General features: G+C 47.3%; 1 protein-coding gene across 2 annotated transcripts in view; it reads right to left on the reverse strand.

Moving 5' to 3' along the window:
• Positions 1-15,147, reverse strand: part of Hr51 (photoreceptor-specific nuclear hormone receptor 51) — a 48,749-nt gene that overhangs the window by 12,122 nt on the left and 21,480 nt on the right. For both annotated transcript variants that reach the window (XM_077659785.1, XM_077659784.1), the window contains exons 2-4: positions 3,773-3,924; positions 2,030-2,247; positions 552-655 (exon numbers count right to left, since the gene is read on the reverse strand). In XM_077659785.1, the coding sequence (XP_077515911.1) occupies positions 552-655; positions 2,030-2,247; positions 3,773-3,924 (474 nt within the window). The remainder of the gene's footprint in view (positions 1-551; positions 656-2,029; positions 2,248-3,772; positions 3,925-15,147) is intronic.

Here is a 15,147-nt window from a genome sequence, read left to right on the forward strand (position 1 = left end):
CCAAACGGTGTTTCTTGGGGCCTAAGAAAAGTGTCTGGTGTAAACAAATTAAATATCCCAAGAGAAGAAAACATCTGAAATTATGCATATCTGTATTTTCTACCATTTCCCAAACGGTGTTTCTTGGAGCCTAAGAAAAGTGTCTGGTGTAAACAAATTAAATATCCCAAGAGAAGAAAACATCTGGAATTATGTTGAATCCTTTTTTTCTTTTCTTTTTTTAATGGAGCATGTATTAGGACGACCGAAAACGTCAGGAGCCAGTAGTCTGTATCACATAAATTACGTAAATTTTTATGTGCAGCAGGTCAACTCGAATTCCCTGGCCGAGATGTGCATGTGCGCCACGTGTCAGAAAGTGTAACAAAACGCAGTTGTCACCAGCTTGCATGCCGTGTATTTCTTAGGCCTCTTTGGCCGAAAAATGGGGTTCGGCATGATTTTAGCATGCAGAATTTCTCATTTGGGGAGAAAAAGAAGCCCCCCTCCCCCTCACGACCCCGCTTTCATAGATCCGCCCTGTGTAGGAGAAAAAAAAAGGGGGCGCTCACCGTCCTTGTTCATGCCCATCTGGAGGCACTTCTTGAGGCGGCACGCCTGGCACTGGTTCCGGTGCGCCTTGTCCACTAGGCAACGGCCAGTGCCGGCCTGACACCTGCGCCGGGCAAGCGAACGTCACTGGCAGCGTCAAACCATGCACAGACTCAAAGTTAGAGAGTACGCAGGCCGAATTAGTATGCAGGCGGCTGTACGGCGCTGCCGTCCCGGGGTTTTTAGTACGTTAGCATCATGTGTGCATCGCCAAGTGCGCTATTTGTGAACAGCTGGAGATTGCAAACTTGAATTTCGACTTATTACCGATCATTTTTGGTAACTATCCCATCACTCACTGCCTGTTTGGTCCAATGGATCTGCTGTGAAAATAAAACACGTGCAGTCATGGTGACCTTAATCACAGTCATTGTCAGGTTGTTCCAAGCTCGGGGCAATGCGCTCACCCACTGATCTCCAATAAACACTGCCCTGCGTCAACTGCGGTCAACAAACGTATCCTACTCACACGTTCCCTGACTTTAACCAGCCTATTTCTCTCATTGAAAAGGGTTGATGCGTTAACGTTGATTGATCCAGTTTCAAATCATGACCTGCCCGGATCCACGGCTGTACGTAGGGCCCCTATATATTATAAATTTTATTTTATATTTTGTTCTCAGTACACGGAGGAAAAATCTGGTGGAGTTATTAGAGCTAAAAATGAGGTAGAAATCGGTTGTTAAATAAAAAGTTTCGCGATTCGACTTATTTTAGGGTATTTTTTCAGCAAAAATATTTGACATTAACGCACGCGTCACTACTTTCATAAACAGTCTAGAAATGGCTTCTTGCAGCAAGAAAGTGTTTACCAAAGAAGATATTTTTTCTCAATTGTTGTAATTGCTGCGTCACGTATAGATTATCAACCCAGTGTGAAGCATTTCTGCGTCCTTGCTAGACCTCCCCTGCCTTTGTTTGTACATTGCCGATTCAACGTCACAGTGGCCATCTGAAGCGTTCAACAGCCACGGAGCAGGAAATCGTTAGCGTGGGTAGCGCTTGATACAAGTATCCTAATAAAACATGCCGTAAGTACCTGTGGTCTGTCCTATCGATTCTAGAACATACTTTTAAACCTTATCTACAAATTAAACTATGCAGTGGATAGCATGCACTAAAAGACGCAAAGTCATTACAACATCGCTCTACAGAATAAGCAGTAGGCGTTCGCTAGTTACCATGCGGTGCGTTAAATTTTCCGCACTGTCAAATTACGCTTTCTTTCGGGCAGGAACCAGGTCAAACCTGATTGTTAAGGAGTCTGCTAGGGGCTCTTAAAATGGGTTGAAATCGAGAATTATACCCAACAACGAAGGGTCCTGCATATACACAGCAGTAAGTTCAACACTTTCATTATATTTTAAAGAAAATCATTGACTGCTCCTGGGAAGCTGGTGGAGAAGGCTTAGCGAATTCGGTGACCTCTCCTACGTACCTGTAGATGAGCTTCCGGCGGACGCTACGCTTGAAGAAGCCGCTGCAGCCGTTGCAGGCGAGGATGCCGTAGTGCTTGCCGCTGGACGTGTCTCCGCAGACGACGCACGTGAGGCCCGGAGAGGAGCCACGCCGCGATCCCCCCGACGTGCAGCGGGACTCGTCCGACGAGCCCTGGCCGCCGCCCCCCCGGAGGTGGGGAGGAGGACCGCCGTCGACCTGCGACCATGCAGTCAGGGGTCCTGAGCGCACTGCGCTGTCGTGCGGACTAGTGGCATTCAAGAATTCTGCGTTTGTTGCCCATTTGCCGTATCAGTGATATCTCAGTGTCTTTTACAGCCGTATCGCATCTCTTATCACTGCTCAAGGTTTGGCACCGGCCGTCTGCTTACCGTACATTATTAAAGCGATAGCCTTAAGGTTTCCGGTTCGGCAGAAAATCCGGCGTCGGCGTTGTAAGCGAAAAATCAGGTGGCCCACCTGCCGCCTAGGTCTCGTGAACTAATGACGTCATCACAACCTCCCCAACGTTGCAGGTGGCAGTTTTTTTTTTAATATTGGTCGCGAGAGGTTGCTCGGAGAGAGCGATGCGAATCACTCCCTGCATCACTCCACCAGGAGCAGTATGAGAACTCCCCCTAGTTTATGAAAGTAGAGAATGACAATGCCTGCGAAGTGATGCGCAAAGTGGACCCCACGAGGCTGAAGGGGCCCGTTAACGCTATTGCGGCATACCTTTAAGGCGGAGCTTAAGTTTCTCCTCCAATTTTTTTGCAAGTGAACAGGTATAAAATGCGTAGTGGAGAAATCTAGCGGTGGAAATCTCTTACCTTCACATTCTGCGCGGCTTCGTGCTACCATTTGACTTCCGGTACTTCCGATTCCGCCGAAGAAATTATCATAGGTAGTAAGAGATGACCACTGCCCTCTCCACTTCACCATTCTCTCCCTTTACGGCCACTGGTTCGTGGAAGAAAAAAAGTCTGAGATCCCCCGCTCCTCCTTTCATGCTGAATCTAGCCATTCGCCTGCGTATTATGGGAGGGTTAAAATGTTCTAACATATCTGGAATCAAGATCTTTTATAGCCCGTAGACGTTGTAAGCGCATATAAAGCAGCTCATTATTCATCCCCAAATCATTCTAGCGGGGTGAGTGACCTATCTTGCTTAACAGTAATGCGAAAAAATACTCCCGCCCGGGCTCTGTAGCTCCATGATAGTAACACGTAACTAACCATAACAACGTGTCTTTGGAAATGCATTGAAATCATAAGTCTTACACGACGATATGACTCAGTAAACTCGGTATATTTCTTCTGTTAACGCGAGCCCTATGTTAAGATTTTTTTTACGAGCGAGTTTACGAGTTTTTACGAGTTTACGAGCGAAAACCGCGCAGCCGAAAAAAAGCAATTTGGCGCCTTAGTCATATAGTTCCGCAAGTATCTCTGGTTCTGGTGAAAGCAGAGGTTCTGGGACAGCTACACCGTTGAATAGAGCGATGTACGCGACGCACGGAGCTCGTAAGTTCGATTCCCACTGGTCGTCTAGCATGCTTTCTCCTCTTTTTTTTTCTTCCGCATGTGACATAGGCTATCATCGCTCCCTGCTGCATATAAATTGTCAGTGCCTGCCTGCTTTTATGTTCGTATACATGTGGCGAGCCCTGCGCTCTTCCGTCCCCTCCGCTGAAGTGGCGTCACACACGCGCGCACATGCAGCCACACAGTGTACGGTACTGACGGCGATTCCGAGCTGTCGCGCCGCCGCCGCGGCCCCCTGCAGGTATCCGTGCACCGAGACGGTGGCCGGTGAGGCGCACAGCGAGAGGCGGGCGCCGCACGGAGACGGGTCCGCCGACGGGCACGGACGGCTCACCGGCGAAGGGCTGGACTCTGCACGAGAGAGGGAGAGAGTGGGGCAGAGAACGGGGGGGGATGAGTGGATGAATGGATGAACTATCGTAATGAGATAGACTGACTACTGATGTTTCTGAGAGGGAAAAGGAAAGTGCACGGGCCTGCCTACTGGCTCAAGCCGAGCCACGCTCGCTGCCGCGTGCAGAAAGTAGGAGGGGGTAAAGTATAGGAGAGCAAAGAGGGAAAGAAAAGACGCGCCGCGCTAATATGCCCCGGGCCGATCCCGGAGGCAGTGCAATACCGTGCCGACCCGTGCCAGAGTGCGTCTAGCACTCCGCCATATTCCCAAAATAAGTTTAATATCTTGGGTCCAAGGACCCGCTGCAGATATTAAATCTGGTATCAGGTTCAGATGAATGAGAGACAGAGGCTGAGTGAGAGGATAACTAGAAAATAGAGTGAGTGAGTGAGTTAGTGAATGAGTGAGTGAGTGAGTGAGTGAGTGAGTGAGTGAGTGAGTGAGTGAGTGAGTGAGTGAGTGAGTGAGTGAGTGAGTGAGTGAGTGAGTGAGTGAGTGAGTGAGTGAGTGAGTGAGTGAGTGAGTGAGTGAGTGAGTGAGTGAGTGAGAGTGAGAAAGCTCAGGCTTTCGTACGCTTAAGCAGGCTGAGCTTTGACACTGACCGGGTTTTCCTTCACGCAGTGGCGAATGCATTAGCTGCAGTGCCGCTCTAACCATTACGAAACGGAGGGTGACAGAACGAGAACACACAAAGAGATTTAGCTGTTTTCTATAGCCCCTTCCCTTTTATGAAAGGAAGTGCGCCCGAGGACAGCTAACTGCCTTTTTACTCCCATATAGGCCTATTCGTATGTTGTTTTTGTTGTTTATTGTGCTTAAGACAGTACAGAAGTAGTGCCAAGGGGCAGAGGCAAAAGGCGATAGCAATGAACGCCTGACTGGGCCAATGTCTCTACAAAAACTTGCAACACAAACAGCACACACATATAAATGAAAATAAGGCAAACTTGCACATGAACAAAGGCAATCTGTCGATTACAGAGGAAATAAGTAAAAAACAGGATTGAAGCCAGTACTAAGTAGTCAAATTATACAGTTGTGTAGCCTGAGCACAAAATAAATTGACAGAATGAGTTTAATAGTAAACTATAGAATCAATCAGAGGGCATAAATTCACGTAGTGGGAAATGATAAAAACACAGGACAACACTGCATTATGATATGCTATTCGTACGCAGAGTCATTGACCAAATCCTGTGGGTATGCTTACAAGTTATGTAGAAAATAAATTTTCCCCGTTTTCCTGAAGGAAATCAGGGAAGAACAACCATTAATGATTTCGATTAAAGGCGGGAAAAGATTCAAGCAGTTACGAATTTGCCAGTTAAGCAATTGCATACCATAATTCGTTCTAATTAAAGGCTTAAAGAAGGAGTTGTGTCTGAATGTGTAATAAGGTAAATTCTTTGTGTAAGTAGAAAGAAAAAAGTTCGCTATTTGCTTTCACCTTTAGAGCGTACGGGCATTCATAAAGACCCTGCTGCTAGCAAAGGCCAGAAAAGAGGAAAGCAACGACATTCTTCCCAGCGTCACACAACAGTCACCGCATCGCTAAATGTATAGGTATGCCTTCGTTCGAGAAAGAATAGTTAACACTCATCACAAACTTTTTCGTGACAATGCATACCCGAAGAACGACAGCAACTTGGTCGTGAATTCAGTGGAGAGGAAGGCGTTGCTATTTGTCTCTTGTTAAGAAAGCGCTAAAATCAGTTTTTGTGACAATAAATGTGAGCGAGCGCCGTTATAATCTCACCCGGGGTGAAAACCCTCATCGTTGCGAAGCGTGTCATGCACAACTTAATTTAACCCTGCCTAAGAAGTCTCTTTTATGCATTTCCTATCTAGGTGATCTATAACAAAGAAATCTTTATAGCGAAGCAATATTGGCGCCTCTGCAAATTCTTACGCCACAATCTCCCAAATCAAGCGCTGCCACAGCAGCCTCTCAATACAAACGACATTCTCCTCGAACGAGAACGGACACCGATTGTTGTATTAGATTACATAAGACACCAATACCTCCGCCATCGCCGTGGACCGCTCTGCTTTCAATGCGACGTTTATTGACCTGCCATGAAGTCCGCACGCCACGTGCTGCCATGGTTGCAAGCACAATAAAGCTGCATGGTTTCAAGCTGCGCACGTGAAAAGCGCTGCTTTTATTCCCTTATTTCTAAGAGGACAATATAGACTCGCGAATCGACGGTACTGTGACTACGCATATGTTCACGGTAAAAGGCGCCAAGGTCAGGCTGAGTCCGGCGTTACGCAAGGCTATAACTGTATGCGCATCGAAAGCGAACACCCACTGACATCGCCCATTGTACCTTATTCCTGCATCGCGAGGCATCGTTTATAAGGTAAGAGCTTCGATGGCCGATATTCTGTTCTTGCGCACACCTTTCTTTTGGCGGCGTCCGTAGAGCTATCCGACTTATAGCCTTTTATTCTTTTCTGACTTCATCAGAAATAGTAACAAAAAGAACAAAACACTGAATATTTATGCTTACGTAATCTTCTGAAGGGATATCGCAAAGGTTGTGCAAATGAAAACAAAAGCGGAGTGTGCATATATGTACACAGCCGCATGCACGGATTGTCTCTTTTTAGGTGCTACGCTGCTGCAACGCAGATCACACGCTCACCTTTAAACTGTACCTGATGGGTGTTATTTTTGTTATAAATTTTCTAAATTAAGTGAGAGGAGATAATAAAGATAATCTTGTGTACGTGTCCAGAACACCTTGCACGAGTCATCCACTGTGGTAACCTCTTCTTTAAATGGTAAGGACAAAAAATGCGCGTTTCCGTTACAGTTCTTACACTTTGATGTTATAGCGACTGTATTCTGTTGCTACAAATGAGTCTCCTTCTGCAATTTTGCACAGTAACTAGCGGAAGAAAGCGCAGATCCCAAGAGGGGGTTGAGAGGGAGCGATACATGGAAGTCATTTCATTACAGAAGAAGGCCGAGACGAGTTATATTGACTAAAAGGCAGGGAACAAAGCAAACAGGACAAGTGAAGAGACGACAGACGACAGACTACATACGACTGACATTAGCGCAGACCTCTGACGTCTCCTCTCTTGTCTGGTTTGTTTGCGTTGTTCTCCGCCTTTTAGCGATTGCATTAGTACGCACTGAGACAACTGTGGTTCAATTGTAACTGTGCATCACCTTCTTTTGGTACGTATACGCAGCAGATGGGAGGCCATGCTGACAGTTTAAAACAGAGATTGCACTAGTGGCGCTGACAGTGAAATGCATATTGAGCCTCTTCCTCTGTCCTTTGAAGTAGTCTCGGGCACTGAACTTAGCATTACACTAATCTTCAAGGCACTGACCATTTGGAAGAACTCTGCGATCTTTCTGTACCGCCTTTCGAAGCATATACCGGTGTTGCAGAAGCGCAGTTTATTATCCGGTTTTCTTGTTGTTTTTTTTCTCTCTTACCATTCCCCACTCTCCCCCCCCTCCAATGTCGTTCTCGACGCAAAGTAGCATGTCTGCGCGTTAAGAGTACTGCTTGGAACATCTGCTGTTTCAATTAAAGAGCACACTCACTGTATCTTCCATGGTTACCAGAACCCTGGAATCTCCGCTTATAGGTCATTTACTTGGCTAAAGAAATCCACAAAACGATCTGTGCAGAGTTTTCCTGCCATTTAAGGACGATGTCATCGATAACTGGACTGGTTTCGTTTGGTTAATGGAATTTAAGGCCCCAAAGCGACTCAGGCTATGAGAGACGCCGTGGTTCGACCACCTGCGGTTCTTTAATGTACGCTGCAATCGCACAGTACGCGGACCTCTCGCATTCCGCCTTTATCGAATTGCAACCGCCGCGGCCGGAATCGATCGAACCCTCGTCTGTCAGGTCAGCAGCCGAGCACCGTAAATACAGGACCATCGCGGCTTCGTGTTAGCTGGACTGACACATCACTTTGCACGTGGAGCATTAGACCCAACCCCGGATGTCACGATTGTTGCAAGTTTCGGTATAACGTCATCACAAAATTTCTAGCTTTTGAACTTAATTACGTCTGATCGCTGCTGTTTTCACCACCACATAGATTGCTGGAAATGGTAAGACTGGGACAAATAAACCAGTTGAATAGTTTTCGCACTCTAAATTTTTTCCCACACATGTTCAAGTAACTAGAACTTTATGCGGACATTTGTTTTCCAAACAAAGTTCCGCTTAATTAAGTGGGAGATGTTCCATATACGGAATTCAATCAAATGTGTCGAACAACATTCCAGTTAAATCAGAAAGCAACGTTCCACGTACGCCTATCCGAAACTCAGTTCCGGCTATAATCTGAAGACTATTATGTGGAAGAGCTTTTCACGTAGCATGCTTAACGGGTTTGGTCTCCCACCTAATTAAGGTGCCTTGTGCTGCTGCATTGCGGGCATTTCCAATACTGCTGCAGTTTATCATCCTCACGTTGCGCATCTGAAACTTTCTAGACACTATTCCTTTGTAATTTCTGGACAGGCCCAGCTCAATTACATCTCTGTTGTTTGGTAATGCCATGGTCAAAATTCTGTTCACCCACCAAGTGTCCGCATCTGATGGTATCTTTTGACCACCGAAATACTTCATAACCATAGATCTGGTTGCATTCTATACTGCGAAGTCGTTATACATATGAATTACTCTGAGAAGCCAGCAAATTGACTTGTACTTAATTTAAACCACTACTAATGAAGCAAAATAAATGGCCATCGTTTCAAAACAAAGACCTCCTTTCGATCACTTATAAAGCAGTTACAACGTCGGTAACACCTATTCAAACTTGTGCTGTCATACTCGACTATGTATTGCGACTCGGAACATTAGTGTTTACATGGCTATACACATATCAGATCGAGGGACGAGCAAATGGCTCCCTTCAATATATAAACAAAACTGGTGTTGCTTCTAGACACGCGCTTTTGCAACGCTCCAAGCGACCCGTTTATGTTGTCTGTTATTTGAATAGACCTCGATGCCCTAAACGCTGTTTCCTAGTAGAACTTCGCGAAAAACATGGCCACACGGCTTCTTATGGCTTTAGCTAACTGACGCCGCAACTTACATCGTAAAGGGTTTTTTTTTTTTTGGTCTGAAGCTTTGTTAGGCTCAGTTATCACGACACATAGGTCACTGGAAACGTCGGAGAGTGTTGAAAATAACCAGCTTCGTCCCATAATCGAAAAAAAAAACCGTCGTTTAAAGCCGCCTCGCCCTGCGGACAACAACACCATGTATATAGGGCCCTTCATTTTCGTGTAAAACCAGATTTCACCCGATTTTCGCACACACGAGCATATGTACTAAATTCGGATTAAGCTCGATTTCTACCCGTAAAGAAGCCTTCTAGGAAACTACAAATTTCTGTGTTGGCAAAGCAGAAGACGCCGCGAGCAAACTATATATAGCAGACATCTTGCGCGGACATCCCGAGGGGCCTCTTTCGTCAAGAGGCCATTTTAAACTTTTTTAAGGCTTATTATTTATGACGGTGCTTAATTTGAGGCTAACGGCGTCCTGCTGCAAGGCTATTCCGGCCTTCAAAATGATTGCATTGGTTCTGAATGGATGTTGTCGCATTCTAAAAAGGCAGATGGATGTTTCCCGGACGCAGAAGTGCTGCGCAGCATAGATGATGATGTGCGCGGCGAAATAATTATTGTAAATAAGCAAAAATAGATATGTGATTTAACACAAGGTTTGCATTGCAACCAGCCATTTCCATAGTGTTTACAAAACAATGTGTTTGGTCCAGCACAAGAATTAAAACTATCGTCATCGCCATTAGGCCGGTAGTTTTTCAGAAGTCTCGCTGAAAGCGACAATCACATCATGCACTCGCGAGCCCAATTTCGTCGAACACAACCGTCGGTTTTCCGCCCCATCGCTCTTGACAGCGAGAAAACGTCAGCGCCAGTGCGACAAACACCACCAGGCAAACGTGTCTTCCTGCACTGGCCCCGCTATTCCGGAATAATTAGGCTACTTTGGAATCCTTAACGTGCACGTTTCACCTCCATGAACCGCGGCCGCCGGGGCCAGGTTCGAACTCAGCTACTCCGGTTCAGTGTGCTTAACGCGGAAAGCTAAGAGATCGCGGGACAGCCTGTTCGCGTTGGAGGCAGTTCACTTGATTCTTATACCGCGTATAGCTCGAAGCACAAGCGTCCACGCTCTGCCTAAGTCTGAGAGAACCCATGCACGTCTGTATTGGAGTTAACAAATTTGTTGTAAAAGATCAAAGGCGCAGTAGCAGTCTTATACAGGGGGTGAACACCTGAGCCGTACCACGGAGCTTCCTTCACGGTACATTAAGGTAGAGGGGAAATGGGTGAGATTCAAGAAATCTGAAACCGTTTACGCCAGTTCTCGTTGAATTTCGCGCTTTGCGCAACAAGCGTAAACGTCGTTTTTTTTTCGCATTTGGAATGGGTTAAGCATAGCATTGGTAAATATTATATACCATCTGCCTTCCGTTGCACCGAAGCCACGCCCAGAAAGCGGGAAGAAAGAAGCAAGCATGTGGAGGTTATTACAACAACAACAGATGCAGGGAGAACAGAAACGGCGCAGCTGTACGAAGAGCAAATCTACTCTCTTCCGCGGTCAACACTCGGACGAAACAAACGCCCCTGGCTCTTATCCACCGCATCAGCAGCAGCTCCGGGTGTACACCACGAGAGCGGTCAGGGGAAGGAGCGGCTGAAAAATGGGCGCTCGCCGCGGAGTGCTCGAGTCGGCATCGCGGGAGGAGAGCGTCATGGCGGAAGACGGAATGGCTGCTGCTTCCCGCCGGGGGAAGAGCCAGTGCAACGTCCTCGAGGAGAAGTGGGGGGGAAACGGGGGAGGCGATGCCGCATCGATCGGGCTGCCGCTTCTGTGCTATAGCGCGGCTGAGCGTGGCCTGCCGCGCCTTAGAGGCAGGCTCACGGGACCGCGAGTCGCGCGAGCATCGGCGCTTCTTCATGGTTATGCGTGGGCGGGCTACCGACGATGTCCCTCACAGCGTCTCAGCATGTGAGCACAGTTGGGAGCCGAACTGCCTGCTTGGCTGAAGGAAGTGAGACACACGAATTCCGCACACTGACTGGAGCCTGTTAAGTGGCCTCTCTCGTCCATTATCGGCCGTAAACAAGAGGTGAATCTATACCCTCGTCACTTCGTCGAACTATTGCTATTTGGCTTCACTTTCATATTCGAGAAAGCTGCCTCATATGCTTCCATTAGGAAGTGTATTCCTTCCAAAGAGCTCTTCACGGTGATCGCTCAAGATGTGTGACCTATGTTTGTTGTTGAAAACACGATGTGAAGAGGGGAGGCAAGGCGAAACTGGCCTACATTATGTGTCATACTTAGAGGGAACACGAGAAATTGTTAAAACGGGTCTTGACTCAAGGAAAGCAGGTTTTATCGCGATGTGAAGGAAAAAAGTAGACGCAGAGAGCTAGATAGGAGGAACCTGAAGCCGTGCTCCTACTTCACGGTGAAACCGGTTCAACCCTTCCTCGTATTGGCTCTAAATATGGTGCATACTATGCAGTATGACACACTACGAGAGACGTAAGCGCGTATGGGAAGGAGGCTCACTCACTGTGCAAGTCTCTTGTTACATTCTCTTTCCACAATGCCTCCTTAACATGATGGCTCACCCCAAAGTGGTGGTTGTCACGTATTTTCCCTCTAAGCAAGCAGTTCGATTTGGAAGATGAGGTGCCAACTGTTGAGTACACTGGTGACTTAGCTTGTGTTGGTCTGAGCTGACAGAGCTATATATCGGCGCCTTCCTTGCGTTGAACTATAACTTTGTTGGCGCCTCAGATCTTTTCAATAGCTCGTGTATATATAGAAGGGATCGCACTCAAGGAAGACCATCGGCACTCCTGGCAGCAGTTCATTGAGGCTAAGGAGAACGATGAGTGATAGTGAGAATTGTTGACAACAACTGCTAAGTTTAGTCCTTTGCTGTCTTGCAGCGTTTAAGCACAGCACATGTAATCGAACATAGCCAATTCTTAGTCATGCCCAGAAGCATTCGGATGTGACTGAAGCCTAAAATTGAACTTTGTGGTTCATGTATTTCATGCCTGGTGATGGCAATCTTTCAACGTTCATACATTGGTCACTGAGAATAACACTTGAGCAGTGAGTCACTATCTAGAACTCCTTGAAAACAAAATCCTTGCAGTTATAGGCTAATAAAAAAAACAAAGGGCTGTTAAACACTCGACGTTGGACAACTGTATGTCTTGTTGGTAGGAGAGCCTAGACGATATTCACCAGTTCTATTTTCTTCTATTTGTCAGCGTTTCTTTTTTTAGATATTAAGAAACAGTGCTGAAAAAACATGCTGCAGATCTTCGCTGCTTCAGTTTCTCAATCATATCGAAACGCTAATGCGCATTCTGTCTTTGGTTTTGCTTAGGGGGTTTAAGTCCCAAAGCGACTCAGGTTATGAGATACGCCGTAGGGAAGGGCTCGGGAAATTTCCGACGTTTCTTCTTTGTAATGTACTCCTGCTTAAAAATGTTAATACGTAGGTCAGCATGTTGGGAAAGTTAGAGATACGACAGTGCAGCCCCGTGCCAAAAAAAAGGAGAGAACACATTTGTCTCGCAATCAGCATTTTCGAGCATGTGTTCAAAACTACTTAGTTTCGGCTTCTTGTCTTCGATTTTGCACGTCTGTTTACCAAAGCACTACAGGCAGTACGCTGTCTGTAAAGAGACCACAGTGCCAAAAACCACCTACCATCCCACTGTGTTCCTTCTCCAAGAATACTCAGTGGGAGACACAGCTTCGGAACCGAAATCTCGAGGCAATTTCTCGCTGAGAGCGTTGCACGCGACAGGGCCGCCGTGTGGCAGCACTAACAAGCACAGCCCAATGCCCCATTCGCAAAGCTAAAGAAAAGAAAAATGGAGAGAGTGAAGCGGGGGGGAAGGGGGGGTTAAGAACCCGGCATGAATGTGCCACTCGCTCTCAGCCGTCCTGTCGAGATGTCTTCTCCCAACGAGCTTGACTCGTCGTGGGACCGTGGCGGCACTAGCTGGGAGGCGAAGCCGGATGGCAGGGGCAAAGGCACCCACCACCACCCATAAAACAGCGAGAGAAGGAATGCCAAAGAGAGAAAGAGAAAGGAGGAGGAAAACGAGGGCGTGGCCACGTGCGAGGACCCTCTCGCCCACGTGTCGCCCTGCAATAGAAGCGGCGGCGCCAAAGAGCTCCTCCGGTCGCCGGCCCACCGCCAATCACAGTTCGCGCCGGCCACCGCAGTGCTCCGCCCCATTTGTCTTCTTGCTGCGGGGTCAGGGGCACCTTTGGGAGAACCCCAACCATCGCCGCATACACGAGAGAGCGCGCCTGGGCCACCATCTAGGAGATTCTCACACAGCGCACCTCTTCCCCATCGCCCCCAACTCCTCCTCCCCACGTATATGGAAAAGAGAGCGAGAGAGAAAGCTGCACCGCCTGCTGCATGCGAGGAGCGCAATCTCTCCCGTCGTCGCCTGTTTTCGTGATCGACTCGTGCCGTTTTTTGCCCCCCGGTTGCTCCCGATTTTCCCCCGGGAGAAAAAGCCGGCAGGGGTTTTGGGGACGCCGAGACAGGAGAGAGGGGAGAGAGGGACGAGGAGCAGCCCGGCTTTCATAACGCGATCCCCGAGCGCGCGCTGTCTATCAATCCTCGAGCGTTGCAGGCGGCGGTGGCAGCAGCACGAAACGTCGCTCTTCCTTGAATTTGACGCATCGCCCACGAAGCCTGCCTCGGTGCTGAGCCTCGTTTCCCTCTTCCTCCCCCTTCTCCCCTCCTCCCGTTCTCCGTCCCGTTCCTTTTGCGCTCATGCCAGCGCGATGGAGGAAACTGCAGATCGCTCGCCCTTAGCTACCGGCCCGGCACGGTGTGCTGTTGCTGAACAGGGATGGCGAAACGCCATGTAGTGCATGCCTCTACGTGGGTCGCAACGCAACGTATAGTATATAGTTTCGTCATCATATTGGCGCGTCCGTTTCACGGTGTCATCCTTATCCCGTTGATCGCATACCGTGCGGGCAAGCATGAATTTTCGGACGCTGAGAGTCCCTCGTTAGCTTATGAAACAGGCGGGAAACGAAAAGAAAGAATTGATAGGTTTCCAAGTGCCGTATATGCAGAGTGTGCTGTGCGAGAGATGCCGCCGCAGCGAAGGACACAAGTCTGATTTCAACCTCCACGAATTCTTTAACATGCACCGAAATCGTTGTTCTTGCATCTCGGATCCCGCGATGTCGTGCCAATAGCAGAACGCGAAAACCATGAAGCGATCGTTGCGGGTGAATGAAAAGAACGGAAATAAAATAATTAGACGATTAATTACCTTAAATTGACTAATAGACTTTTTTAAATTTAGGGGGCACTATTTTATTGTGAAATCGGTGGCCATCAACATCGAAGGTAAGCCTTGTTTTTATATTTTCTTAATAGGCAATGAGGTTCGAAAAATCGAACATCGAAGTTACGCATTTGAAAACTTGTTGATTTGGGTTTCCTGCATTTACTAAATATTAAACGATGTCGCGGCGCGTGGTATCCTCAGCAAAATCAAGTTAACTTCCTTTATATCAATGACCAAATTCACCAACTGTTTCCGTATTTAATACAAAAGAGGTGCGAAAGACGCCATTTTAAAATACTCAATGTGCGAAAGCCAACTGAACGAGGTTTCAAATGTGTATTTTTTAGCTTCAATATTTCGAACGACATTGCCGATTAGGAAAATTTTAAAACACTGCTCGGCTTCGATGCCGAACTTCGCAATATAACCTTGCGCCTCCCCCCCTAAAATTAAAAATAAAAAAGTTTATTAATAGTTTAATTATTGATCCATACGAGGTACTAATGCCCGCCTAACTATACAAAATCGGTACACGTTGAAAAAATCACCCTGTGTATCACATACACACGTCTGAACTTGTGTTAATTGCGACCACTGGAGTAGAATAATTAACATCAGAGAGAAGGCCGGAGCACACGCAGGCTAAAGCGGCCAAAGAATAGAGTGCGCTACATAATACAGGCTTCCGCGGGTACTATATCGGTGACACCAAGAAAAGCCCTGTCGATATCTTCACCACTGTCGCCATTATAAGCACGGCTGTACGAAATCTGATAATCACGAACCA

The sequence above is a fragment of the Amblyomma americanum genome, chromosome 3 (genome assembly GCF_052857255.1).
Source record: "Amblyomma americanum isolate KBUSLIRL-KWMA chromosome 3, ASM5285725v1, whole genome shotgun sequence".
Taxonomy (NCBI): domain Eukaryota; kingdom Metazoa; phylum Arthropoda; class Arachnida; order Ixodida; family Ixodidae; genus Amblyomma; species Amblyomma americanum.